Source organism: Clinocottus analis, unplaced genomic scaffold, assembly GCF_023055335.1.
Source record: "Clinocottus analis isolate CAN_PGR_092001 unplaced genomic scaffold, fCliAna1.0.p SCAF_12, whole genome shotgun sequence".
Lineage (NCBI taxonomy): Eukaryota > Metazoa > Chordata > Actinopteri > Perciformes > Cottidae > Clinocottus > Clinocottus analis.
The window spans coordinates 18,934,145-18,961,096 of NW_027175843.1; the positions used below are offsets into that span (position 1 = coordinate 18,934,145).

At 46.2% G+C, this 26,952-nt stretch overlaps 1 protein-coding gene across 1 annotated transcript in view; it reads right to left on the reverse strand.

Moving 5' to 3' along the window:
- plcl1 (phospholipase C like 1) overlaps positions 1-26,952 on the reverse strand; it is a 68,388-nt gene that overhangs the window by 16,476 nt on the left and 24,960 nt on the right. Inside the window, exons 2-7 of the mRNA XM_068572110.1 lie at positions 6,829-6,903; positions 6,458-6,745; positions 6,067-6,360; positions 4,582-4,973; positions 2,683-3,826; positions 2,386-2,562 (exon numbers count right to left, since the gene is read on the reverse strand). Of these exons, the coding sequence (XP_068428211.1) occupies positions 2,386-2,562; positions 2,683-3,826; positions 4,582-4,973; positions 6,067-6,360; positions 6,458-6,745; positions 6,829-6,903 (2,370 nt within the window). The remainder of the gene's footprint in view (positions 1-2,385; positions 2,563-2,682; positions 3,827-4,581; positions 4,974-6,066; positions 6,361-6,457; positions 6,746-6,828; positions 6,904-26,952) is intronic.

Consider the following 26,952-nt stretch of genomic DNA (forward strand, 5'->3'; position numbering starts at 1 on the left):
GGCCTTGTGGATTGCACCCAGAGGGCGAACTAGAGGGCAGCGTTAAGTCACAGTCGAGGTCATACTGTTCAGTTTACTGTGTGCATCAGCCCGCTGAAGCATGCGCTCGTATGTTTTAATCATTCGTCCTCCAGGCTTTGATGCCGACACATCAGCAGCACATCACTCCCTGATCACACACAAACACACACACACACACACACTGACAGGAGTTATCTTCCTAAGCCCCGATGAAAACCACTGTCTCAGCCGTCTGCACTCATAAAACACAGATTAAGTGTGTGTAATACGGGCGTGACAGTGTATTGAAAATGTGATGATGTGCATCAGGGTTCGGAAAATTGGATCACAATGAATGAACTAATTCTTCGGAGTCCTATCTCCTAAATAGAGTAAATTAAAGGGGGACGCCGTCAAAGTTTGTTTACAGGTGTTGGTAAGTATCACTGCAGATGTGAAAACGATATATATGAGACCATAAACTCATGTTTACAATGTCTACTGAGGGAATACATCAAGAGAGAAGTATAGAGTCACTTATATAGACTTCTATACAACCAGGAGTCACCCCCTGGTGGTCAGGAGGGAGAATGCAGCTTCAACACATGAAGCATAGACTTCTATACAACCAGAGGAGTCTCCCCTGGTGGTCAAGAGAGAGAATGCAGCTTTAACACATGAAGCATTGACTTCTATACAACCAGGGGAGTCGTTTTGAGACACTTCCAGATCGGTTTCACTTGTCAGAACCTGAAGTTGTCGCTGGGTTTTGATAGTTTTGTAGTATTTATGTAGCGCCTTAATCTGCTTTATAATAATAATAATAAACAAAAGCGGACTAGTCTCATGAAGACATGTTGAAAAAAACGTGTAAATCTCACTTTAAGTTTATTCAAACAAAAGCACTCGAACGAAATAAGACAAGCAGCACTGCTTAAGCAGCATGACAGAAGAAAAAAAAAATTAAATTAAAATATGGAGCTGCAGATGGCTGAAGATTGAGACAATATGGTCTGCTCTGCAGGGAAGTTCAGTTTTATGTCAAAGCAGCCTCAGCACATGTAACCACAGCAAGTAAAAAACACAAGCACGGTGATGTAAAAGCAAGCTCACTGCAGTTCAGACCAGATCTTCTGACGGCGGCTCACACTGTAAGACAGCGGATCATTCATCAGGCGTCCTGACTGTTTGGAGCTAAAAGCTTAATCCGACAAAACCCTTTTTCATGCACCCTCTTTGTTAATGTGCGCGACGAGCTAACGGGCGTCGCCCTCGACGCCGGGCGCAGTTTAGGGGATACGAGGGCGACGTCACATGTGAACGTTCATTTTAAATTCCCCTTCCCGCCCGTCTCCCGCCAGAGAGATCCAACGTAATCACAGTCAAAGGTCGTTAGGAATTACGGGTGTTACACAACTAGTTTGCGGCCTCTGTGACGGAGCATTGTGTCAGGGCGCTGTGAACACACACACACACACACACACACACACACACACACACACACGCATATTGCCATATCAATTGTGACAGCTTGTCATGATGGCTCAGCCGCCCTGATACAGGACTCTGTCACTGAGCGGTAGAGAGAGGAAAGAAAAAAAAAAAAGAAGCCAAATCAGCGACACAGCAGCCATCACGTCTCCTGGAATGAATTCACTGCAGACACAAGTGTATTCATGGAGCCGCCTAATTTAAATTGTGACGGTCGTGACCCCCCCCTACCCTTCCCCCCTTCCCTCCTCCTTCAATTAAGTACTCTTGGCTCTATTTCCATGCAGGTGCACAGCCAGTAAAGCACACACACACACACACACACACTCACACGGCTCCAAAAAAAAAAATCACATAAGCCTCTTTTATGTTGTTGACATTTTTCCTCTTTCGCTTTCCTAAAAATCTATAATCTAGCACACTTTTTTAAATGCACATTAAAATAAAAACGTTACGCAATAAAAGCAGCAGAGGTCCGTCCCGGGTTAGATTATCGGATGATTCAGAACCGCAACGTCATCCGCAAAAAAAAAAAAAAAAAAACGCTTCAGAGACGCCACAGACTACAGCGTTTCTTTTCTCAGTGATGTTATCTCTGAGCTGAGACCTCCGCGTGCATCCTGGGACATGGATTTGGACACAAAAAAACACAAAATTTGCTCTAGAAAATTAAAATCATATTTTTGCTCCTGTAAACTGGATTATTATGAGGCGCTGTCACGCTGTTACGTAAATGGATTAAACGAGCTATTGCTTTTCCCAGTCATTTTCTGTATGGACGTTATTGTGTGTGTGCGTGTCAACACCCCAAATATAACTAAACGAAATGGGAAAACTCACTTTTAAAAATGACATTTTTTTCAGTGTCTCGGCATCTGCAGCAGCCGGCCTCACCTGAAACTCAAAGGTCTCGTCGAACAGCGGGTCGTCCTGGTTCTGGGCGGCGGTGCGCGTGCGCTGCTCGGCGCAGTCGGCCGGTACGCCGTGCAGCTCCAGCACCACGTACGGGTCGATGACCTCGCCCTTGGCCCCTGACCCCTGAGGCTTGGGCAGGTTGTGGGCACTGATCACCTGCACAGAACAACGCAAACAGAGAATATTTTTCAGGGAAACTTCGCACTCTAATGTGAGGAAGAAAATCAACTGAATGTGACAAAAAAAAAAACAATAGCGTCAACGTGACGTCTTCACCTTAATCCGAAGGGTTTGAGCCGGCACTCCCGGCACTCGGCCCTGCGTGTGAGCGCTGAAATACGAGACCTCGTCCCTCATCACGGCCGGCCGGAGGACGTAACCGCAGCCTCCGTTCTGCGAGAAGCGACCCCTGTGGAGGTCCAGCATGGCGCCGGGGGTCTGCTGGTTCAAGGCCACGAGCTGGACCCCTCCTTTCCAGTACCCCTGCGGGTTGGGGTTACTGGAGTCCAGACGCACCGAACTGGGCCGCACCCTGGTCAGCGTGCGCTTGGTGAACATCACCAGGTCCTCGGGGCTCTCCGTGGTCAGCCGGCCGGCCTCGCCCTCGCCCAGGGAGCACATTGTCCAGTAAGGCGGCTCGGAGGAGGAAGGCAGCGGCGTGCAGGGCGAGGAGGGGCTGCTGGGCGGGGACTGCTGCTGCTGCGCCGGCTTGCGGCCGGCCCTCTGGGCGTAGAAGCCGCGGCTGCCCGTGCGAGCGATCGCCACCAGGTCCGACAGCTCCTTGTGGAGGCGCAGCTTCCTGGGCTGAGAGGGCGGAGGCACCACCAAGACCACGCCCAGCTCCTCCTCGCCGGGGATGGTCATCCGCCGTCCCGCCAGGGGGCCCCCTCCTCCGATCTCCTCGTCCTCCTCGGACACCTCCCCGTCGGAGCCGTCCTGCTCCGGGGGGAGCTTCTTCCCCACGATCAGGACGCGCCCCTTCAGCTGCTCGGGCGAGGGCAAGGCGGCGGCGCGCCCCCCGAGGCCGACGGGGAGGGCCTCCGGCGTGTACAGGCGGGCGCCGAAGACCTTCTTCAGGTGCTGAGCCATGGTGCGCTGCTGGCCGGGCGAGCAGCGCTGGCACAGGTACACCAGGAGCGGGTACGGGGAGGTCAGGAAGGCGTACTTGTTGACCACCTCCAGAGCCGAGCGGATGGTGACGGGCGCGTGGTGGTGGTGCTGGTGGTGATGGTGGTGGTGGTGGTGGTGGTGACGGGGGATATCCGGGCCGTAGTCCACCCCGAGGAGAGGCTCCCCGTCGGGGCCGTCGGTCACTCCCAGCTCCATGCAGCGGCAGCCGGCCTGCAGGGCCTTGATCAAGCCGCCGAGGTCCGCTCGGCCGTGGACCTGGTCGTCCAGCAGGTAGGAGCGGTACGAGGTGCTGAGGAGACGGAGATCAACTTCTCAGTGATGCGAGACGCCGAAAATAAACACCCTGTCCACATGTGTGGTTGTTCACAATCTCTTATGTTTATATATCATCTAATACCGGCACAATATGTCCAATTTAATGTGCATATTTTCCCTCAATTTGTTTGTTTTGGTGGCAGAGCGCAGTGAGTAAACAGAACCATCTGGCACCGTTGAGGGATTTAATTCAAAAGGTAGTCAGCTACGTATAGAGGATTCCTAACAGGAAAATCCTCTAGGGTCAATTTTAAGTCCCAGCATGCCACATTCAGACAATCTTTTTGCTTAAAATACGTAATCTTTCAATTTTTGAACCGCACAACACAGTTTTTTTGACTGAAACTCCTTCCTAACAGACCAAGTCTTCGTTTTATTGTGATTTTTGTTGCAGATTCTGATTCTTTAGGTCCTAATCTCCAAAAAGGTGTCTTATTGACCGCTCCAGGAGGCCTTTTTGGGAAATCTGGCTCATATCATGCTGGATGTTCATAGTTATGATCAAAATTAAAAGTGATTTTTTTTTCTGCAGATATACATTTTTTTCCCAAGACTTTGCTGAACAAATACATACAATAAACACAAGTATTGGAATTAATTTGGGGTTCATATGACGACTCAAACAGAAAAAAAGAGGTCTGGAGCCAAAATTGGTTGCACAGTTTTCAACGTGTTAATCGGTCTGGCTAAAAACAACAACGTTGTTCGTGCTCTGACTGGGAAACGGACCTGATGTAGTAGTGGGACAGCGGCATGTTCATGTCCTGGCAGACCCCGAGGTGCTCCGGGTCCAGCAGCTGGCACTCGGCGGACTGCAGGTAGCGGCCGAACCCGTCCAGACCCAGCAGGCCCTTCTCCTTGCCCTGGGCCGAGGGCTCGCAGCGCCGCAGGAGCTCCCAGCAGCCCTCCGTGGTCGCCAGGGACAAGCCCTGCTCCGTCTCCAGGAAGAGACGCAGGTCCTGAGGGTCCAGGCACTCCCGGTCCTTCGACAGCTGCACCAGCAGGAAGTAGACGTCCGGCCGCGTGCAGAGCTCGCAGAAGGCCTCGTGGAACTCCTCGCGGGTCACGTGGGAGGTGAGCTTCTCCTTGCTGCGCTGGATCTCCTTGAAGCGCAGGCGCACCTGGAGGAAGAGAAGGAGGAGAAGGAGGAAGAGGAGGTGGAGGAGGAGGAGGAGGAGGAGGAGGAAGAAGAGGAGAGGAGGAGGAAGAGGAGGAGGAGAAGAAGAAGAAGTAGAAGGAGCAGAAGAAGAAGAAGAAGAAGAAGAAGAAGAAGAAGAAGGAGGAGGAGAAGGAGGAGAAGAAGAAGAAGAACAAGGAGGAGAAGAAGAAGAAAAAGAACAAGGAAAACCAGAAGAAGAAGAAGAAAAAGCATGAGAAGAAGCAGCATAAGCAGAAGAAGAAGAAGAAGAAGAAGAAGAAGAAGAAGAAGAAGAAGAAGAAGAAGAAGAAGAAGAAGAAGAAGAAGAGGGTTTATTGGGCGAGAGACGAGGTGAGTTAATTAGTCGTTACTCGTCCACCTGAAGCTTAATTAAACTTTAGTTATCTTGTCGCAATGAGGATATTAAATAAAACGACCCATCAAACAACACATTGTGTTAATATTTTCACTTCTCTGTCACCTCCTTCTTTCATGCAGGAGGAACAGGGGAGAGGAACCCGTTCTCTGTCCAACTCAACACGGCTTTAGCATTTTGCTAATTAATTTCCAACGCTCGACCTCGACTGCATTTAGTGAGATTATCTCTGGCTTTCCTTCTGTTTGTCACAGCTCAGTATTAAACTTACAGATTTACGTCTCACATTTGCATTGTAATCTTTTTGGGCCACGCATCCTTATAAATTTACATATTTACACAGATACCATGCACTGCCCAGGAGTTTAAAGTATTTCGCAGACACAGAAATACTTTTGGTGACACCAACAAACGACTGTAACGTCAAACATTAAACTGTTACGTAGTTATTATGATATGAAATACATTTTTGTGTGGCACAAGGGGCTTTTCTTGTCTAGAAACACATATTTCCCTGCAGTGTGACTCGTATAAACTACACATTCATAACAGTTTGGCCCGTGAGTCTGTATATTTTTCCCATGTGTCCCAACAAGCTGACTGCACTTCCGATATCTGAACTGAGGAAAGCAGAAAAAGCAGAACCGAGCACCAGTCGTATGCATGGAGGCGCAGGATGATGCGTGGCCCTGTACGTCACCTTGGCCTCCTTGATCCCGGGGCACAGCTTACAGATGGTGGCGACGGCCACGTCCTCCGACACGATGCCGTAGCCGTCTTCGTCCACCTGGGCGAACTCCGCCGCCAGCCACTCGCTCCTCATCATCCCCCCCGGGCTGCCGTCCACCGCCAAGCCGCCGCCGCCTCCTCCCTCCCCGAGGCCCCCGACCGCTACGCCGGCGCCCCCGATGATGGACGGGTGGGCCAACAGGTAGCGGAGGCCCGTCACCCAGATGTTGGCCACGTCTGCCGACAACGCGACCAAGTCCAGAGACTGCGAGGAGGGGACGGATCAGCAGGTTTTACGAGACGGGAAGCGGCCAAGAGTATATTCCCCCCCCCCCTGCGGACATTTTGAGGGCGCGACCTACCTGGTAGTCGTCCCCGTGGATGACCGAGAAGGCGGCTTCCTCGGCCAGGTGCTCGAACAGAGGCCCGTTGTGGAGGAACGTCTCGGTGCTCCTGCCGGTGCGGACCTCGCGGACGCTGGAGACGTCCAGCCGAGCCCGGTCGCCGTCCTTCTTGGACGGCTCCCAGCGCAGGCAGCTGAGGTCGCCGTCCAGCGTGTAGAAACGACAGTACACCCTGGAGTTGGGCCGGATCTTCTTGAGCTCACACCCGCCCTGCATGAACGCCAGGCAGTCGGCGGCGCTGCTCACCTGGGATTAGACGATCAGACACCGACTTTTACGATTTTCTGTGGAGTTCTTTCGCGATCAATATCGGACGCTGTGGATCTTACCTTCTTCTCAGACGGCATGCTACTGAAGGACACGGTCTTCTTCCTTCCTCCGCCAACCTTCTGCATCAAGGGATCCTGGGAAAGAAGAGACAGATGGTTAGGAAGAATAAAGGAGGAGAGGAGTTTCTACATGTTGAGAAGAACAGTCGCAGTCAAAACTCACTGAAAATACACTCAACTCCTCCTTTAGGCTGTTCAGCGAAAGGAAGATTATCTGCCAGTTAGACTAAATATACGTCTTTATCACTACAATATGTTTGTAGATTTCCTTTGTCAGAATCATATCATATTATTAACTTATAAATATAAAATATTCATATCTATTTCAGAGGGACACAACAGTTTCATGTCCAAACAACACAGCAGTAAGAGGGAAACCCTGTAGCCAAGAAGGCCTTTGGTCATTTGGGGGTTTTCTTTGACGAATAAATGGATTGAACTTAGGCGGGCGCTATATTTGGAGCCCATTTAAAAGAGATATGGAGAAAGAGAGAGATAGGGGTCACTATGGGAGGCTTTTCCATCTGATGCCTGTGAAATATAGCACAAAAAACACACTAAAAACCTGTCAAAGGACACTTTAGAGGAAATAAAAGCAGCACATGATGACAGAAGGCTCTGTAAAACGATGCAAAGTCATCATCGGAGGAGTCTTTGTTCAAACGGTTTCCCGAAACGCTTCTTCTTTTTTTTTTCCTCCCCTCTTTCCCGAGGAGGTTTTCCACCTTTTCAGCAGAGCGTCTTCCCTTTGATGTCATGTGCCGCGACTCTTTTTACGAACATTTTTATATATTTTATTTTTTTTTAAAACGCTGACCCTGTATCGTCCACATGTGGTTTTCACTAATTGGCTGAAGCGTTTCCAGGGACAGACGGTAATGTTTGGTGGCCCAAGTTGTTCTCCGTTGCGGAGCCACGAATTCTTGTATAACACATTTTTGTTTTCAAAATAATCTTCAAAAAACTAATTTTCCCTCAAGGAAACTCTGGGGAATGTGTCTGTTTGAGTGTGTGTGTGTGTGTGTGTGTGTGTGTGTGTGTGTGTGTGTGTGTGTGTGTCGTCATGGATGGCTGTTTATAATACGCACTGATTTAAATATTTTTTACTGTGACATGAAATTTTAATGATTTTTCTTGAAGTCTCAATGCCCATCAAAGGGACTGGTGTTGGAAATTAGCTTTAGCTGTACGCACGCACACACACACACACACACACACACGCACACACACACACACACACACACACACACACACACACACACACGCACACGCACACACACAAATAAATAGAAAATAATCAGTATGAGGATATTTTGACTCAATACAATGTTTCAATATCACTTCCTCAATATGTTTGGTCTTTGAAAAGGTTGGACTTGGATATTTGTATATTTTCGGGGCTTGTCGGTGTCGGCACAGAGGCGCCGGTCAACTCGCTGAACATTTATGGTGGGAAACTAGAAAATATATCAATTCTTGTTCATCACGTCTGCAAAGAAGGCGAGAAGTACCAGCCGATCAGAAGCAGAGAAGGACACTCAATCTACTGCCAATGGCTGTGAAAGACTTATATTTGGCTTATGCATCCAATTATTTGTACAATTCTTCCTTAAATACATAATGCAACAGGGAGAGAGGCCCTCGGTATCTTTGGGTTTTCTGGACGTGGTGTCTAAAGGAATATGTGATGTGAACTTGAAGAAATCTTCTGACATTTTATAGACGGAAGGGAAACAGCAACCACTGTTGATTGCAGCCCTCATCGTCTTTAAAAAGTTCTTGAAGGTATTTTTTGGTTTGTTTCAAAAGGCGACAGAGGCTGAGATTTTGTTTTTCAATCTTTGTGGTGAAGCTCGGGGGGAAGATTCCCCCTCAACAACAAACAAACCATTATCGGTAAAGTAAGCTTAAGTACTGTTGTTGACTAGGGTATACACACACACATGCGCACACACACACACACACACACACAGACACACACACACCTATGTTGTAACCGTGCTGCCTGCCTCCGGCTGTCTCCTGCTACGGCGACAGATTGATTGGCAGCTTCATCTCTGCTCGGTGAGCAAAATGTCAGCCTTCAGTTAACTTTCATTAGCGCTACAGCGCCGGATCTGTTCCCGAAATGACAGCCGTAATTACACGTGGCGCCGAGCGCAGCGAGTCCACCACCGCGTCTCCCGTGTGCAGGCTGGGGAGAGCGAGAGTGGAGCTAGTGGAGAGCTAGTGGAGAGCAAGTGAGGAGCTAATGGGGAGCTAGTGGAGAGCTAGTGGAGAGCTAGTGGAGAGCTAGTGGAGAGCGGGTAGAGAGTGAATAGGAAGCTAGTAGGGTGCGAGTGGTGCGCTATTAGGGAGCTAATGGGGAGCTAGTGGAGAAGCTAATGGGGAGCTAGTGGAGAGCTAGTGGAGAAGTTAATGGGGAGCTAGTGGAGAGCTAGTGAGGAGCTAATGGGGAGCTAATGGGGAGCTAATGGAGAGCTAGTGGAGAGCTAGTGGAGAGCGGGTAGAGAGCGAATAGGAAGCTAGTAGGGTGCGAGTGGTGCGCTATTAGGGAGCTAATGGGGAGCTAGTGGAGAGCGAGTGGGGCTCTACCGGTGAGCTAGTGGGGAGCAAGTAGGGTGCTAGTGGAGAGCTAGTGAAGAGTGAATAGGAAGCTAGTGGGGTGCGAGTGGGGTGCTAATGGGGAGCTAATAGGGAGCTAGTGGAGAGCGAATAGGAAGCTAGTGGGGTGCTAGTGGGGAGCTAATTGGGAGCTAATGGGGAGCTAGTGGAGAGTGAGTGGGGCGCTAGCGGGGAGCTAGTCTGGAGCTGGCGGGGGGCTAGCAGCAGCGCTAGCTGGCTACAGATGGGACAACCACCAAAGGCAGTAGCAGCTTACAACTTTACTTTTACTGAAAAAACTCCACTACGAGTAAAAGTACTGCAGTCAAAAGTATGTTTTTAAGAGGAAAATGTATTTTTAAGTATTTATAGTGTAAAACGTTACAAGTTTTACTTTCAAATCTGATGTTTCCGGGTTAATATTACTGCTGCATGAATGTGTATGTTGCATTGTAACTCCTTTATATTCTGTTGTCTATAGTTTAAAATCATGTATCTCTAATGTAGGTTGTGGCAAAAGAACTACTTGGTAAAGTTCAGGAGGTTTGGGTTAAAATAACTACAGAAATGGTCCATTATAATGTAGATTACATGCGAATAATTTTGTGTGATATCCCTACCGTGTGTTTGTGTGTGACAAACACACACATAGCAGCATCCTCAATAATGAACATGAAGGGCAACCTGAACTCCTAATGGATAACCAGGTTTACAGACTCGCAGCAGATGTGCCTCACACGACAATCAGCGGTTATAAAATTAACATTTAATCACTTGCAAAATATTACGCGTGTGTTTGATATGTTTGACGAGCCGAGATGTGAACACGTCCCGTCGCTCACAGCTGATCTATTGTGCCCAGGACATGAACAAACAAGGTCCACAGTCCGTCACTTAAAGCTGACTCTGCCATACACAGAGTTCACTGGTTCCCAGAGCTGTCATTAAATTAAATCACAGCATCTGAAACTGTGCGAGTGACTTTTTGACGAGCCTCGTTTCAGATATTTCGAGCTGATCACGAGGGAGACAAACTTCAGGCTTCCAATGTCGTAAACACGCCAACGCAGGGTGGATGCGAGCCACTAAAAATCGGCCAGTCGGCCCCCTGAAATGCATCATGGGAAAGGCGGCGTTTGTGAGCATTTGCAAGCGAGTGTCATACAGAATATTATTCTATTATTTCCTATTCCTAATAACACAAATGTGTAACAATATCAATACAAAAGGACTTGAAAATTCTATCTGTAGCGCGAATATGTAGTTTATTTCATGATGTGTTTGTATTACTGTGAATCACATATTCACACGGCTTTATTCTGGACAAAATCTAACTAAAAAGGTGGAAATCATAATGTACAGTTACTTTAATTACACCATCAATTGACGCTTTTCTAGTCTTCCGACCCCTCGGGGCGCTTCAACGCCGCACGTCATCGTTTATTCACACCCATTCATTCACTGCAGGCGGCGGCTACCATGCAAAGTACCATCCATGCAACATTCACAGCTCCGGGATCAACTCGGGGTTAAGTGTCTCGCCCCGAGGACACGAGGACACATCGACACGGACTCGCGGAGCCGGGGATCGAAACCGTCGATCCTCTGACTGAGCCACAGCCGCCCCCGAGCGTTACATTTCAACAGAAGTTGTTTAGTTTATTTCCCCATGTTTAGGAGAGTGTGGTACTTTGAGGAAAAGAAGAAGATGAAGAAAAGGAGGGTGATGAGCTGTCGTTTAAGGTGATAAATCATCTGCGAAGGAAGACCGGATGTGCATGCAACTTGTGTTGAGAATATTTCTTTTTAAATCCAGACTCTTTGACTCAAAACGTTCACGGTATCTTTTGGCCAACAAATTATTAACCCACGTGCACAACACCCATGATTACCCCAGAAAGAAGGGAGGGAGGGAGGGAGGTGAAAATCATTGCTTCTTCCTGTTCGTATTGATCTCCATTATTCCCACACCTCCCAGCACACAGGCACAGACTGACCACCGAGTCCGCCACTAAACGGCGTCTTTTGCTTGTTTGTCTTGGTGCACACAACCCTCCCGACAAAATGTCTTTTTTTTTGTATTAACAGACGGGCTTAGAGAAAGCAGGTCAGCGGGTATTTAGGTGGACAGAGCCGGCCGGTGCACATCCGTCCGTCTCTCTCGCTTCGGGGCGGCGTGGACATTTTTTAAGGTTGACGTCGACGTCGCTGTGGCTGTCGACGTCGCTAAACCAGTGCGTGTGTGCGCTGTGCGTGTTTTTCCACGGTCACTTCGACGTGACACACGATGCCATCCAGGAAAAACTATGCCCACGTCCATTTAAAGCCGTTAATGCAGCGCTCTGTTTGGCCTAAAAGGGCATCTCTCAGTTATAATCCACCGCCACTGGTTCATGCTCTCTCTCTCTCTCTCTTTGTCTCTTGGTTGTTTTACTTCTACGCTCTCCTGACGCTCAGATGTGATCATTCTCTCCGTCACTGAGCTGCTGCCGGGGGGAAAAATAAATAAATATCGCAGCACAGATGGAGAGATGCTGAAGAGAAATGGGAGCACGAGGCTGGAGGGGAAAGAAGAGACGAGGAGCGAAGAAGAAAAAATGTCAGACGAGACAAGATATAAAAAGGATGTTCTGGAGTGGGAAGCGGAGAAAAGGGTTCGAAAATCGTCGCGCAGACAAGTTTGTTGTTCTTTTTTTTTTTTTTAAATACAGTGCAAATTGAATATAAGAGGTGGGAGATGAAACGAATAAGGAGAAGCAACAAGTGGGGACACGGGGAGCAGCGGGAGAATAAACAGACGGACAACAATAGGTCGTTGTGTGGAACGGGCGCTGACAGCAGTTGAAGTGTTTACAGCAGCTCGCTCTTCGCTCGACGTACCTCTTTAGTACGACTGTGTCACGCGTAGGAAGAAAGAGAGAGAGACTATGGCACTGTGGCAGAGCCTTCTACGTAGTTTAAAACCTTCACGGTGGAGGAAGCTTTGGCACATCAAGGGCTTGGGAACCTGAAGAAGAAGAGGAGCTGTTGGTGGAGTCCGGTTGGCAAAACAACTGAGTGAATATGCCTCAATAGCAAAACAGCAGATATACGAGTGGCCTGATTGTTAACGATATAGAAGCCTCAGTCATGTGTGTGAAAGGTTTCCTCGTCGCAAGGAGAACTTCAGGTAACGTTAAAACACGACGGGTTCTCTCCCCACGTGCTTGGTTTGTCCCTTCTGGGCCGCTGTAGAAACATGGCGGACTCCGTTAAGACGACCGGCTCCTCCTATGAGCTGGATTTGTACTCAATCAAAAAAAGAAAGACAGTTACTTTCTTCATGTTTATCCCCGATGGATTTGTCAGAAACAACTCTCGCAGGCATTCATCCCCGCAGGCTTTAATGTGAGGACGCACGTACTGTAAAAAAACAAAAAACACAGCAGGCTTTACACCGTCCTCCACTGTGACCTCCAGCAGCTGTAAACCCAAAGAGCCGATGGAACATGAACATGAAAATCAATCGACAACCACAGACTCCCGTACACATCCGATCACTCATCAATCTCTATACTGTGCCCACGCTCGGCCTCAATGTTTCCATCCATTGACAAAAACATGTTTATACAACTTGTTAACCTTGTGCGTAACACACACACACACACACACAGCCTGCCGAACAGACCCGAGCAACACCTGGCAGTTGCATAAATCCAGTCCCAATCTGATCCTCACGATCTGGCTAATAATCCCTCAGCACATTGGCAGAAGATTAGCACAATAGATTACTGCGCTGCTGCACAGTCTTACAGCCGGTAATCCACACAGAGGACGGGGTCGCTGTGTGTCACGGTCCGCACAACGCCGCCGCACAACTGTTGAGTCTCATGAACTTGGACAGTTATTTATTGATTTCTTTATACTTATGGCAATAACCTTTTTTGGGGGCTCCACAGAACATGACGTCTCACATTTAAAAAAGACGATTATCACAACGTTGATTTGCTTTCGTCAGCACTAAGCGGCACTAACGCCGTTAACAATGGCTCCGTTCAGCGTCCCAGTAAGCCCCCAGTGAGCCAACATGAGCATGACCCAGCAACAATATTAGTTACAAAAAGTCCAATTGTCTGCTATGAGAATTACTTGAAGTCTGGAGATACTGTTTCTCTAAATGTAACGGTAAGTTTCCCTTTAAACCAGCACATTTGGATATGTTTATTCTACAGAACAATAGATGGTTTTCACGCGGCCCTCACGTGCTCCTTACGTGGTCTTCACGTGGTCCTCATGAGGTCTTCACGTGGTCATGGTGGTTTTGTAGTTTTGACAAAGAAGAAGAAGAAGAAGAAGAAGAAGAAGAAGAAGAAGAAGAAGAAGAAGAAGAAGAAGAAGAAGAAACACTTCTACGCAGTCGTGAGAAAACCAGAGTGATTAATTGATAACCGCGACTGGAAGTGTCAAGCGTGTGCACGAGTGTGTGGGCGAGAGCGCGTCCAGATAGTTTTCCGTGCGTGTCCACCGATCGTATTTCGGTCGGAGCCATCCAATAAAAGGTGTTATAACTGTGTGGCTGTGTTCACAGCGTATGGATTCTTTACAGCGCGGCGAACCCGCTGCTCGATCTGGAATCAATATAAATGCTCTGTGATGATGCCGATAATCTACAGTGTAATCACAGCGAGTGCAATCAGCTCAGCAGTGACCTCAACCTCAAGTGGGCTGTGGGTGTGAGTTGTGTGTGTGCGTGTGTGTGTTTCACTCTGAAAATTAAAAAGGGAAGGAAAAGAAGCTTGATTCTTATATTTTGTTGCTGTAAAATATGGGAAGTGTCGGCGAGTTCTTGAAGTGTTTGAAGAAAGAAGAAAAAGCGAAAACCAGAGAACCAGATTTCAGTTTCTTTTTATCCGCAGCATTCGTCTTAAGGGTTTAGCGTCTCGACGGCAAGAGAAGTCAAAGCAGTCGGAGATCTCGGCCGATACTCTCGGCTAGCGCCGTGCTATCGTTCTGTTAACAGATGGAAGGACGCTAGGATAAGATCGAGAGACAAAATAATCTTTTGACTACCGTAAAAGTCGGGTTATAAACTGGTACTACCTCCGGTGGTTATCCCTGCTAGCTCCTAGCTGTAGCCAGCTAGCGCTGCAGCTAGCGCCCCACTAGCTCTCCCCTATTTCCCCGACAACCAGCAATAGCAGCAGCAGCAGCGGGGAGCTAGCAGCAGCATTAGCTGGCTACAACGGGGAGCTATAGCAGCAGCGCTAGCGCTACAATGGGGAGCTAGCAGTAGCACTAGCTGGCTACAACGGGGAGCTGTAGCAGCAGCGCGAGCTGGCTACAACGGGTAGCTAGCAGTAGCACTAGCTGGCTACAACGGGGAGCTATAGCAGCAGCGCTAGCGCTACAATGGGGATCTAGCAGCAGTGCTAGTTGGCTACAACAGGTAGCTAGCGGGGAAAACAGCCCCAGGTAGTAGCGGCTTAAAACCCGACTTTTACGGTAGCTTTTTGGAACTCAGAAGTTTGAAAAAACAATTTGTGGCCACGTTTGTGTTTTTTCAGGTCGGTTTCACTGTCACAACAAGAGACACAAAAAAAAGGTGTTACGCCAACCAGTGCCATAAAAGATTCACAAAAATAGACTATTATGGCATTTCGACATAGATTTTCGACAAATTAGTATCTCTTTTATAATGTTGTTTTTTCTTTTCTTTTCATCTTTATTTAATGTGGAACATTTTGGGTTTCCATCTCAAATGAAATGATGTTTCCTGCAGTAACCTGGATTCAGCTTGAAGCTTTTGGCTCTGACAGCAGAGTTGATGGGCACATTTCAATCAAAGCCCTTCGCACCACAGACAGACACACACACACACACACACACACACACACACACACACACACACACACACACACACACACACACAAACACACGCTCCCTCTGCCCGTCTGCCCTCAAATAATGAAGAGAGAATCTCTGATGGATTTCAATATGGCTTCATGTTGCCTGACACATATAAATAAGCTCTTTTTCTCTCTCTCCCACACACACGTACGCACACACACACACACACACACACACACACACACACACACACACACACAAACACACTCATTGACATTTATGGGCTCCTCTATCTGGTAAAATGTCAGACAAAAGGTGTTTTCTACGTTAATGTTCCTTCAGCCGAACAGAGTTCAGATCTGTATTTTTCACCCCAAATTAATCTTAGAGTCAAATTTCGGACAAATCTGTCAGCTGGAGGTCTCGATGCATTGATTAATAAACAGTCGACAATCGGTTGGGTGAAATTCCCGCCGACCGTCTTGCAGTTTGAGCAGTTTCACGCTCCGATTTCGTTGCTGCAGCCAAAATATTCGTTAATAACTGTTGTGAGCTTCTTTAAATATTACATGCTGCACAATGTGTTGAAAGCTGTGAGACCTGCGGCTCAATCTTCAATCAGTTTTTTCCCCCTCTTTCGGCTTCTTTCAGGACCTTTCCAGTCCACAATTAGGACGCGGCCATCTTGTTTGAATAATCTTTATTGTGAAATGCCAACGAACAAAACGGAGGGTTTCGTGCTTCAGAGCTTCACAGTTTAGTGCCGTCATAATGTGCAATAAACTGTCCACTCCACTTTATTATCTGTGTGTATATATATTTATTTATATATACATATATATATAAAGACTATTGAGTTGATTTATCGCAGTGATCTCAGAAGGAGAACACATTATTTTCTCATGTTTTACATTGTTGAGACGTGATTTAGTTTGTATATGATAGCCGCCGCCGCCGCCACCGCCGCCACCGCCGCGACTTTGACATCAAAGTGAAGCGTTTTCAGACTCCAGAGCAGCCTGTTGAGTCGCCGTCAGATTTTAAATGAAGAGCGGAGAGCGACACGTGCACAGACGCCTCTGACGATCCATTAGCTTCGGCCGGCACATTCCCCCACCGACAGCCAGATAGCGCCCGCATATCCTGCACATAAATTACAGCTCTGTGGCACCAGAGGACGAACGCAAAACCCACCCAGACAGACGGGACAACTCCACCTTTCCCTCTGTCCCCTCTCTCGCTCGATCTCTCTCGCTCCGCCTGGGCTCCTTTCATTCCTCTTTACTCCTCCCGACTCCCTCCTGAAGCCCCCACCTCCTCCGACTCCCTAAATGCTTCACCTCCTCTGCTTCTTGTCAGACTTTTACCCCCCACCACCACCACCACCACCACCACCGCTTCCTCCTCTCCGTCCTTCTTCATTTGCCCTTTTCCATCGTTCCCTTCCTCTCAATTGTTTTGCCCTTTATCTGCACCATCCTTTTCTCCTCCTCCTCCATCCCCTCATCCGAGCATTAGTGCTATCAAGGGAGGTCTAGAGGATGGGGGAGGCGGGGGGTCGGTCCTTAAGGCAGTGGCCAAAAGGGACCCTTATCCAAAGTAATGACACACTTCCAAGTCAAGAGGACATTTGTTATGTAACAGCTTAAAGCTCCTCTGGTGGGCCTGTGACTCGGTGGTTAACTACACATATACACAGATAAACACAAACAGACCAACACACAAGGGAGAGGCAGACGAGGGAGGGAAGATTAAACTGGAAGTGAGATCGGGAGGAGGGAGAGAAAGTGGGTGAGGCGACCGAGGGGAGAAGAAAGGCAGAGGGGGAGGTGGGAGGGGAGGAGGACAAAGTGACAGAGATTAAGAAAAGGAGAGAACATGGACGCAGAGAAGAGATGAGAGAATGGAAATAAATTAATTAAAAAAAGACAGCTGGTGAAGGAAACTGGTGGAGGAGCTTGTGTCGAGCCTTGTAGGGGAGAAGAGAGAGAGAGAGAGAGAGAGAGAGAGAGAGAGAGAGAGAGAGAGAGAGAGAGAGAGGGAGGTCAAGCAGGTATCTCTAAAACACAGAGGCCCAATCGGCCTCCACAAATAAAAAGAAGAAGAAAAAATAATAGCCGGCTGACATTTGAGCGCTTTATTCCTGCTCCTCTTACTGTGGGAAGGAGACATGAAAACAAAGAGGAGGAGGAAGAAGAGGAGGAGGAGGAGAAGAGGGAAGGAGGGAGGGAGGGAGAGAGTTGGATGGCAGCGCTTCTGAAAAGGAGATGTTTAGCAAATGGCTTGATGAATCTTTCAGAACAGAAGGAGAAGAATGAAGAAGAGGAGGAGGAAGAGAAGGAGAAGGAGGAGGAAGAGGAGGAAGAGGAGGATGCTCGTTTTGAATAATTGACAATAAAAGGCAATTAAACAGAGATCGTACTTCTCAAGGGGGTTTACCCAGATACATTTGAACATGCAGATGACGAGCAGTTACAGTATGCGTGCGTGTGCGTGTGCGTGTGCGTGTGTGTGTGTGTGTGTGTGTGTGTGTGTGTGTGTGTGTCTCCAGAAGGCTCTGGAGCAGACAGCCAAGCGGCCGGTCCTTCAGACGAGAGCCAGCTCCGGCCGAGACAGCAGTTACGCAACACCCTCCGAAAGAAACAACGCACCCACAAAGAGACATGTCAGCGCAGTGGCCGGGCTGCTCACACACACACACACACACACACACACACACACACTGGAGATGCACACCATTGCTAATACTGTTCTATTTCCAGTATGATTGCAGCCGCTGCCTAGCAACCGCAGGTGAAGGACACTAGGTGGGATAATGAAAACGTAAAAGTCTCAACCTGCTTCTTTTTTTTATCTGAACAAATACAAAGAGAGCAGGAAACGTGTGTGTGTGTGTGTGTGTGTGTGTGTGTATATGTAGTATATATATTGGTATATTTGTGTGTGTATGTGTGTCTGTATATGTGTGTGCGTATGTACGTGCAATACTAGCAATGTCTGTGTGTGTGTCAGTTGTACAATGCAGCGTCACACCCATTTCCTGTGTGTGTGTATATATTTGCGTGTATATTTGTGTGTATATGTGTGTGTCTGTGTACATATGTGTGTATACAAGTGTATATGTAGTCTATTTGTGTGTGTGTGTGTGTTTGTGTGCATGTGTGTACGTGTGATACTAGCAATGTGTATGTGTGTGTGTCAGTTGTACGACACAGCATCACACCCATTTCCTGTGTGTGCGTGTGTGCGTGCATGTGTGTGCGTGTGTGTGTGTGCACGCGTGTGTGTGTGCAGCTGAAAGGATTTCCGCTAACAAACATCTGTTTTTGAGCTCCACTAATTTGTGCAAAAAAACATTCGTTAGCTTGATCCCGCAGCGTGAAAGTCTAAAAATGTATAAACACATATTTAAATATTCAAATTAGAAAAAAGGAGAAAACAACAGAACGGGCACTAAAGGAGGAAATAAAAAAGATGATATAGTTATCAGATTCATCAGAGAGGAAAGAAAAGCAGAAACGTGCTCTGCGAGTTCATTTTTCATTCTTATTTTTCAGAATTCTTCTTGCACTTCTTGGAAATGAAAGAAAAAGGGAGAAAAAAAAAGTGGGAGCTTGCTTTCATTTATAGGTTTATCATGAAATGTTTTACTGCCACGGCCCACTTGAGATGAAATTGGGCTGCATGCGGCTCATGAGCTAAAATAAGTTTAACACCCCTGGGTTTGATCATGAAGAGCGAGAGAGCGAGAGAGAAACGATGAATAAAGTCAGTAAAGCCGTACCGCTAAATGACAGGATTTCCTAACATGTGAGACATCAGAAATAAAGAGCAGCTGCATTATATAAACGCCGTCTGATGCACAGCGAGAAGTTATTTAAAATATGATATTCTCGCACGTACGTAACCCAATTTTTTATGCTGTTTTCCGGAATAAACAAAAGAGGCATGTGAGGGGTGGAGGGAGGATGACCCTGACTGAGACTGAGAGAGAGAGAGAGAGAGAGAGAGAGAGAGAGAGAGAGGGAAGGGAAACGGCCTTCAGGAGCAGCTGGTCTGATAAACAAGAGGAACAACAGAGTGAGCGTCGAGGAGGAAAACAAAGTCACGTCGGACCAATATGTCCGCCACGAAAAGGTTTCACAGAGAGGAGCGGCCGACGGGAGAAAAGACGTGAAAATGGCGCTCGATCACAGTGAAACATTGTGAACGGGTCGGTGTGAAAATGTTAAAAGTTGACGTGCGATTACTGAAAGCAACTTAAGTTTAGCGAAGCTCAAGAGTAAACACTTAATCCATTATTCATACAGCATTGTTCTGACACTCATTAGTCTGCAATTCATAAACACTTATACATGTTGTATTCTTGATTAAATAAGCTTGATTATTATGTGTTTCATGATTGGGTTTCCATACTTTATAAATGATGGATTTCCCATTTGCAAATTAAATATTAAGACTCATAAAGTGTTAGTAAATGATTTAAATGTCATTCATTCATGCATTTATTTATACATATAATGATTTAGTTATATTTAGTTAGCACTATTGGTTTGGGACTTTTCTTCCCACTGGCCGTCAGTCTGATGAACAATTAATCAGACACCTCCACCTGCACTATCTGCACCTTCTGGACCACTGTTTACTGTTTTTATTAATGTCTTTTTTATATTCATCTTTTGCTTATTGTTTACAAGTACGAAGAGCAAAGTGAAACCGGTGTCAGATTCCATGTACGTGCAAATTTACACGTCCATAAAAGCTGATTCTGAATCTGATAAACGTGTGTTGTGCTACCGAGACTTTAGTTGAAAGATTACATGAATACTTCGCCCACAAAATTAACATTTGTATATCAATTTTGTTATTCTTTGAGATATTGTCTTATTCTCGCACGCCTCAATCAATCAAGACTTCGCGTTCACCGCGGAGGACGGAGAAGAAAAAACACTTCTTCCTTCAAGAATTCAAGGTAAGACATTGTGAGTAATTCATACACAAACGGTCATTTAGCGAGTGAGGTAATCCTTCTGCCGTCAATGTAAACACTGAAAGCAGATGAACTGTCCACCAGTTTGAGTTCAGCCACCTGACTGATTATCTAGACTTAAAAAAACAATCTTTTCTTTCAATCTTCTCTCTTCCGACTCGGCCAATCGTCTGCCTCGGCGAGAGTCGGGTGGTGCAACTAGAAAACCAGAAGGGAGCTAGCAGCAGCGCTAGCTTGCTACAGCGGGGACACGGCCAGTAGCAGCAGCGGGGAGCTAGCAGCAGCGCTAGCTTGCTACAGCTGGGAAGCGGCAGTAGCAGCAGCAGGTAGCAGCAGGGAGCTAGCAGCAGTGCTAGCTTGCTACAGCTGGGAAGCGGCAGTAGCAGCAGCGGGGAGCTAGCAGCAGTGCTAGCTTGCTACAGCTGGGAAGCGGCAGTAGCAGCAGCGGGGAGCTAGCAGCAGTGCTAGCTTGCTACAGCTGGGAAGCGGCAGTAGCAGCAGCAGGTAGCAGCGGGGTAGGAGCAGCTTGAAAATACATAAAAAGGAAAGATAGATATTAACGATGTGCATTGTATTTAACTTTACATGTGTTTTTTTTCAATATTCTATAGTAAAGGGACTATCGTGTTTCATTGTTGTTTTTTTACAACAAAATGAACTTCATCGGTCGATTTTGTAAGTGCATGTACATTTTATTAAATATTCCAGGGAGTAAAAGGTGAAGATGCTTCTGTTGATGACGTGTAAGAGCTCACAGAAACTATGTTCTCAGTAGTTTACTTGAACTCAGAAATCAGTGTTGTTGTTGTTGTTTTCTTCTTTTAATTCAGTTCACGTTGCAGAGGTGAGATCTATTCCAGGTGGGCCCTATTAGCGGCACAGAAATACAGAAATGAAGGAGAGATTGTTATCGGAAACAAGCAGCAAAAAAACACGGCCCTTCAGTGAAACAGTATAAAAAGTTTTATGGGTACAAAAAGTCCAAGGTTGATATCTAATAGGCAACATTTGTTCATGCTTGGAAAGCCGAAGAGAACTCAATGAACCGCAGACTAACATCAGTTTGCTCATATTTGTATTTCTTCGAGAGGTTTTTATCAGCGTAACTGGCACGAGAAGGGAACGCTCACTCGACAGCGTCGATGCAAAACGCAGTGCTGCGAAAGTCCTAAAAGTTTGACTTCAAAAAATGTCAACGCAAAAAGGCTTCGGGTCGGATTTCACGGAAATGTGTGAAATTCACAGCGATAAAAAAAAGCTCATAAAAAGGAAGAATTAAGTAAGTAAAGTCAATTCTGATCTCTTGTGGCGGTGGACACACAAAGAACCCAGGTTCAATGAAAAGGGGAGGAGTCAAACAAATGGTTCAAACACAGGACTTTCACCCAGCAGACCAGTGTTTGTGTCTCATGTTGTTTGAGTTATGTAACAAACGTTGTTCTTTTAATTTAAATCATGGGCTTTCCTTTCCTTAATCCAAGTAGTTTTGTTGTGACTTTTTTTCTTCACACATTTCAGTGACACCATACAAATGAATGTGTATAAATAAACCCTGAAATCAATGCGCGTGGCTTTTGTTCATCAATGGTGGTACAATGTCCCTCATGGTTAATCCTGAAACTGTACTTGAAAGAAGGAGATACTTGCAAGTACCTTGAATTCCTCCCAAAAGTACTTTGAGGAAGTGAACTGCTCCTCCTCACTTTACAGAGACAGGAGCTGTTTTTTGTGTGTGGTGGCGGCAGTATTTCATGTCAATAAGATGAGTTACTGTTGTCTCTCATCAAGGCTGCCAACGTGTGAACACCCGGAGAAATTTACTGGATTTACTTTGTCTCTGAATGCAACACAAACACACACAGTTAGCGTTTCACAGTTCATCAAAGCTCCTGTCGTTGCAAACAGGCAACAAGTTATGACACCATGGAGGTCTTTCCTTTCCTTTCCTTCAGGTCTTGAAGCATGACGGGACTATTTGTGCCCCACTGGATTTCACAGTTGCTAATCAAGTTATATTTGAGCAAAGTATCTTTTTTAGATAATTTCCACGGATAGAAGTCGCAGACATCGAAACCTCAAAAAACCAACCACAGTGTCTGACAAGTGGCGACACAAACTGACACAAACTGACACGAGTGATGGGTGGGTTGAGGGACGGACGGACGGATGGATTGATGGATGGATGGATGAGAAAGAGGGCAGAGAGGAGCGCGGCGAGCCGGCGCTGGACAAACCCGACAGCGGAGAATAGATGGGTCGCAAAAAAAACAGACAAGAGAGGAAGAGGAGGGAGGGAAACCGTGAGCCAAAAAGTGATTATGATAAATGTCGTTCTATTATTGCCTGAATAGAATTTAGGACAGCGGGAAGAGGAGGGGGGGGGGGGGGGGGGGAGCAAAAAATAGAGCGGCGGCCGAGGCGAGAAGAGGAGGGCTGGAGGTCAGCAGAGCGCGGTGTTCAGAAGTGTGTCATGAGATACTGAAACACACACACACACACACACACACTGTGGAGGAAGAGATGCTGCAGCATGTTGTGTCGTCTCTGCAGGTCGTCTGCGGCGTCACAGCAGCTGTGACTCGACTGGAGACGAAGGATTGTAATGTCAACAATGTATATATATATATATATATATATATATATATATATATATATATATATATATATATATATATATATCCTTTGGCGCAGAGCGAATGCAAACAAAAGAGCACCTTGGATCCTCTTTCAACGTGAGTTTCACAGTTATGACTCGACAAAAATGGAGACGTACGGGAAGCTAATGAGCGGCTACGTGCTACAGGTTGAAGGATTCTCTGACATTTCATTCATGGAGGTAAAATATTCGCACTATCCCGCTGACGCCTTCCAGCCGCTAGCAGCTACAACTCCCCTGGCCGGCTCCACAAATGTATTCACTGCTTTCCAATTACATGCGGCATGCTTTGCCTATAACAGCGGTTTCGAGTATGTTGTCTTACTGGGTTACAAAAAAAGTTTTTTTTATTTTTTAAGTCTGACCAAGCAGATTACATTTTTTGCCGATTCTGATTTTCTTCGTAAGAAATATAAATCAAGAGAAAGTCCTTTTTTTTTTTGTTTCTCACCCAGAATCACCCGGAAAAATATGTGTAAATATAAAAAGAAATATGTTTTTTATTCTTTTATTTTGTTAAAACGCATCATTCAAATGATGAGGAAAGCAATGATTGCATTTTATTTTAAATCTTTACTATTTTAAAACGCTTCATTGTGTATATAAGCTGGTTATGGTAAGAACGTCATAATTCCCTCTCCAAAATCTAGTTCATATTGTTGTGAAAACATATTTTTCTCACTCAGGTGGACGTCACTGTGTCTTCACACGGACAATAGTTGTCTGTTGTGAGTCGATGCTCTGACTTCAACCTTTAAAGAGTCTTTAAAATGTGTTGAATACACACGAGGAGTTTGTGTTTACTTGAGGATCTGCGACATCTGTAGTGGAAGCGGTTGAATGTTTTCAGTATGAGCGAGGATGCAAATATGATTGAAAAGAGGAAGCAGCCATGTTGACGGCAGGATTTAAGGGTGTGTGTGTGTGTGTAATTGTGTGATGAAATAGATGTTTTAAAAAAATGAAATACAGAAGTAAAGTCCAGCTGTGAGCGCCTCACGCTGCTCCCAGCAGGGATGAGGAAGCACTGGGACACAAAAGAAAACAAACAAACCGGGCCTGGAGGTGGATGACGGGGAGTCAAAGCTGTGCTAACAGACACACACACACACACACACACACACACTAATGTACACAACAAGAAACGCCGCTGTTTGAAAAACAACTAAAAACGTTACATAATTTAATCTCTTTATGTAACCGTCACTACACATAACACATATGTCCGCGCACACACACACAAACACACACACACGCAAATGTTAAGACAAACCCACTGGGTCACACCCATGTAGACGCAGATGAAAACACACAAACACACTAACACATTAACGATGAACTGCAGCTCTGCTACATTTGTGCAGCACACACATTAACTTTACCCTTTATCATTCATTCATGTGATTTACACAATAAGCAACAAGCATGTGCACACACACACACACACACACACACACACACACACACACACACACACACGCACGCACACACGCACACAGTGTTGTGGCCCTATTAGTTCAGCGTCAGCCCACCGGATGTCTGTGTGTTTGTGTGCAACATGGGAACATTGTAAACACACAAACTCTGGGAGGTGATTAATGCCTTAAAATAAAGTTTCTACTGAGAACATGACAAGCAGTTTTGGGGAGATTTCTTTTGACAAATCAAGAACGTGAGGCATCATTCACAAACGATGTCGGGAGAAGCCAGAAGAGAGCCAGAATCCGGCCCTTTAACACATGAAGCAACGACTTCTATACAACCAGAGGAGTCGCCCCTGGTGGTCAGGAGAGAGAATGCAGCTTTAACACATGAAGCATCGACTTCTATACAACCAGAGGAGTCGCCCCCTGGTGGTCAGGAGAGAGAATGCAGCTTTAGCACATGAAGCATAGACTTCTATACAACCAGAAGAGTCGCCCCCTGGTGGTCAGGAGAGAGAATGCAGCTTTAACACATGAAGCATAGACTTCTATACAACCAGAAGAGTCGCCCCCTGGTGGTCAGGAGAGAGACTTTTTTTTACCAAAATGCTCTCAAACCTGTTTGTCTAAATAATAAAAGACACTAAAAGTAACTTCATGACTCATAACTTGTAATCAAACCTTCCTGTTCTCACAACCCATGCAGCGGTTACAGCTGCTGAAAGGATCACAAACACGACATAAACATCCGATAACACACATACACACACACACAAACAAACACACACACACCCTTGTAAACAACGGCATTCTAAGCAGCACACTGCTTCTCATGGCGTCCTACATACGAGTGCCATTTGTCACTGAATGACCTCCCATCACCCTCCAGCTCATTAGCAGCACGTAGCACACATTTTGTCTCACACACCATCTATAGGCAGCACGTACTCTTCTTTTATTTTGTACTGACATTTTGCTCTAACACACACACACACACACACACACACACACACACACACACACACACAGATAAAGCTATATATAGACCTTAATGTTCCAACTCCTTGAGCCCAGCAGTGTCACAAGAATCCTATAGGGCCCTCTACAGCGCTCCTTCACCTTCACACTCACATGTTCTCACTATATATTTGTCATATAATAAAAACGTGTTGGTGCACACACACACACACACACGCACACACGCACACACACATATGCATATTTATAGAAAAAGCCTCCCTGATAAGCTGCTTTAATGTCATAATGTCAGGACCGTAGCTCTGCCAGGTGTCATTATCTAACAGCATGCATCCTTCTGTGTGTGTGTGTGTGTGTGTGTGTCTCACATGAGTCTCTATTGACAGTTTTCATATAATTCTCAGGACATTTTTAGTCTGCATATTTGAAGTTCAATGTCTTTGTGAGTTTATAAACACTATATATGAGCGCACACCGAGCCTCCACAGTTCAGTTGTTGCTATGAGGACGAACAGGAATAAACAGGAAAGGGAAGTGATGAAAAATGGAGGAACATCCACTAACGTCTGGTTCTTGAGGAGATGTTTGAATCCATTTTGCTCGATCAGCTTTGATCACCAGGTGTTGACACGCTGACGTTTCCCGGAAATGTATCGCAAAAAATCTGTTACTGCACGATTGTGTGTGCATGTGTGTGTGTGGGGGGTGTATATGTGTGTATATATGTGTGTGTGTGTGTGTTTATATGTCTATATATGTGTGTATATGATATACATGTGTATATTTGTCTATATATATGTGTGTGTATGTGTGTGTGTGTACGTGCGATACTAGCAACGTGTATGTCAGTTGTATCACACCCATTTCCTATGTGTGCGTGTGTGTTTGTGTGCGTATATGTGTCTGAATATGTATGTGTGTGTGTGAGTACGTGCGATACCAGCAATGTGTGTGTGTGTATCACACCCATTTCCTGTGTGTGTGTGTGTGTGTGTGTGTGTGTGTTGTGGCACAGTCATATTCTACACTGAAACTCATTCATGCTTCCACAGAACTGTCGTTTATCTGTAAATGCAGCATCAACAAGTCTGGAGCTTTCAGCCGTGCAGACGGTTAAACAAGCGACTTCATCACCGACGCCTCCGCCCTCCAATCACAGACGCATTCAACAGGTGGAGCGTTTCTGCGCTAACACTTATTCTGGTTTCTCCTGCCGGTCGTGACAATCAAGACTGTGAGACAGCGACGCGCAGCGCGCTCATTTTCAACAACACTCCAGAAGAAAAATGGATCCGAGCGGACAGATTTGTCAACGGAGGCGAAAATGTTTCGGGTGCTTTTGCGATCTGACAACCTCCAGGAAGCTCAGTGCGGCGTTCAGAGGCGATATTCTCACGCTGTTACAGTGTTGATGAGCACAATTAACAGGACGGTTTTGTTTTTGTTTGTTTTTTTAGCCCAATGCAATGTGAAACAAGTTGCTGTAACGGGTCTCCTTGACCAAAGTCACAGTAAAACAGTGAGAAATAAAGCAGATAAAGGTTATTGGTTCGTATTTTGTCGTAGTCTGTGATCCCAAAATGTGAAATTTTAAATTATTCCTAACTATTACATATTGTATAACCCCGACAATACCATAGTTGTGT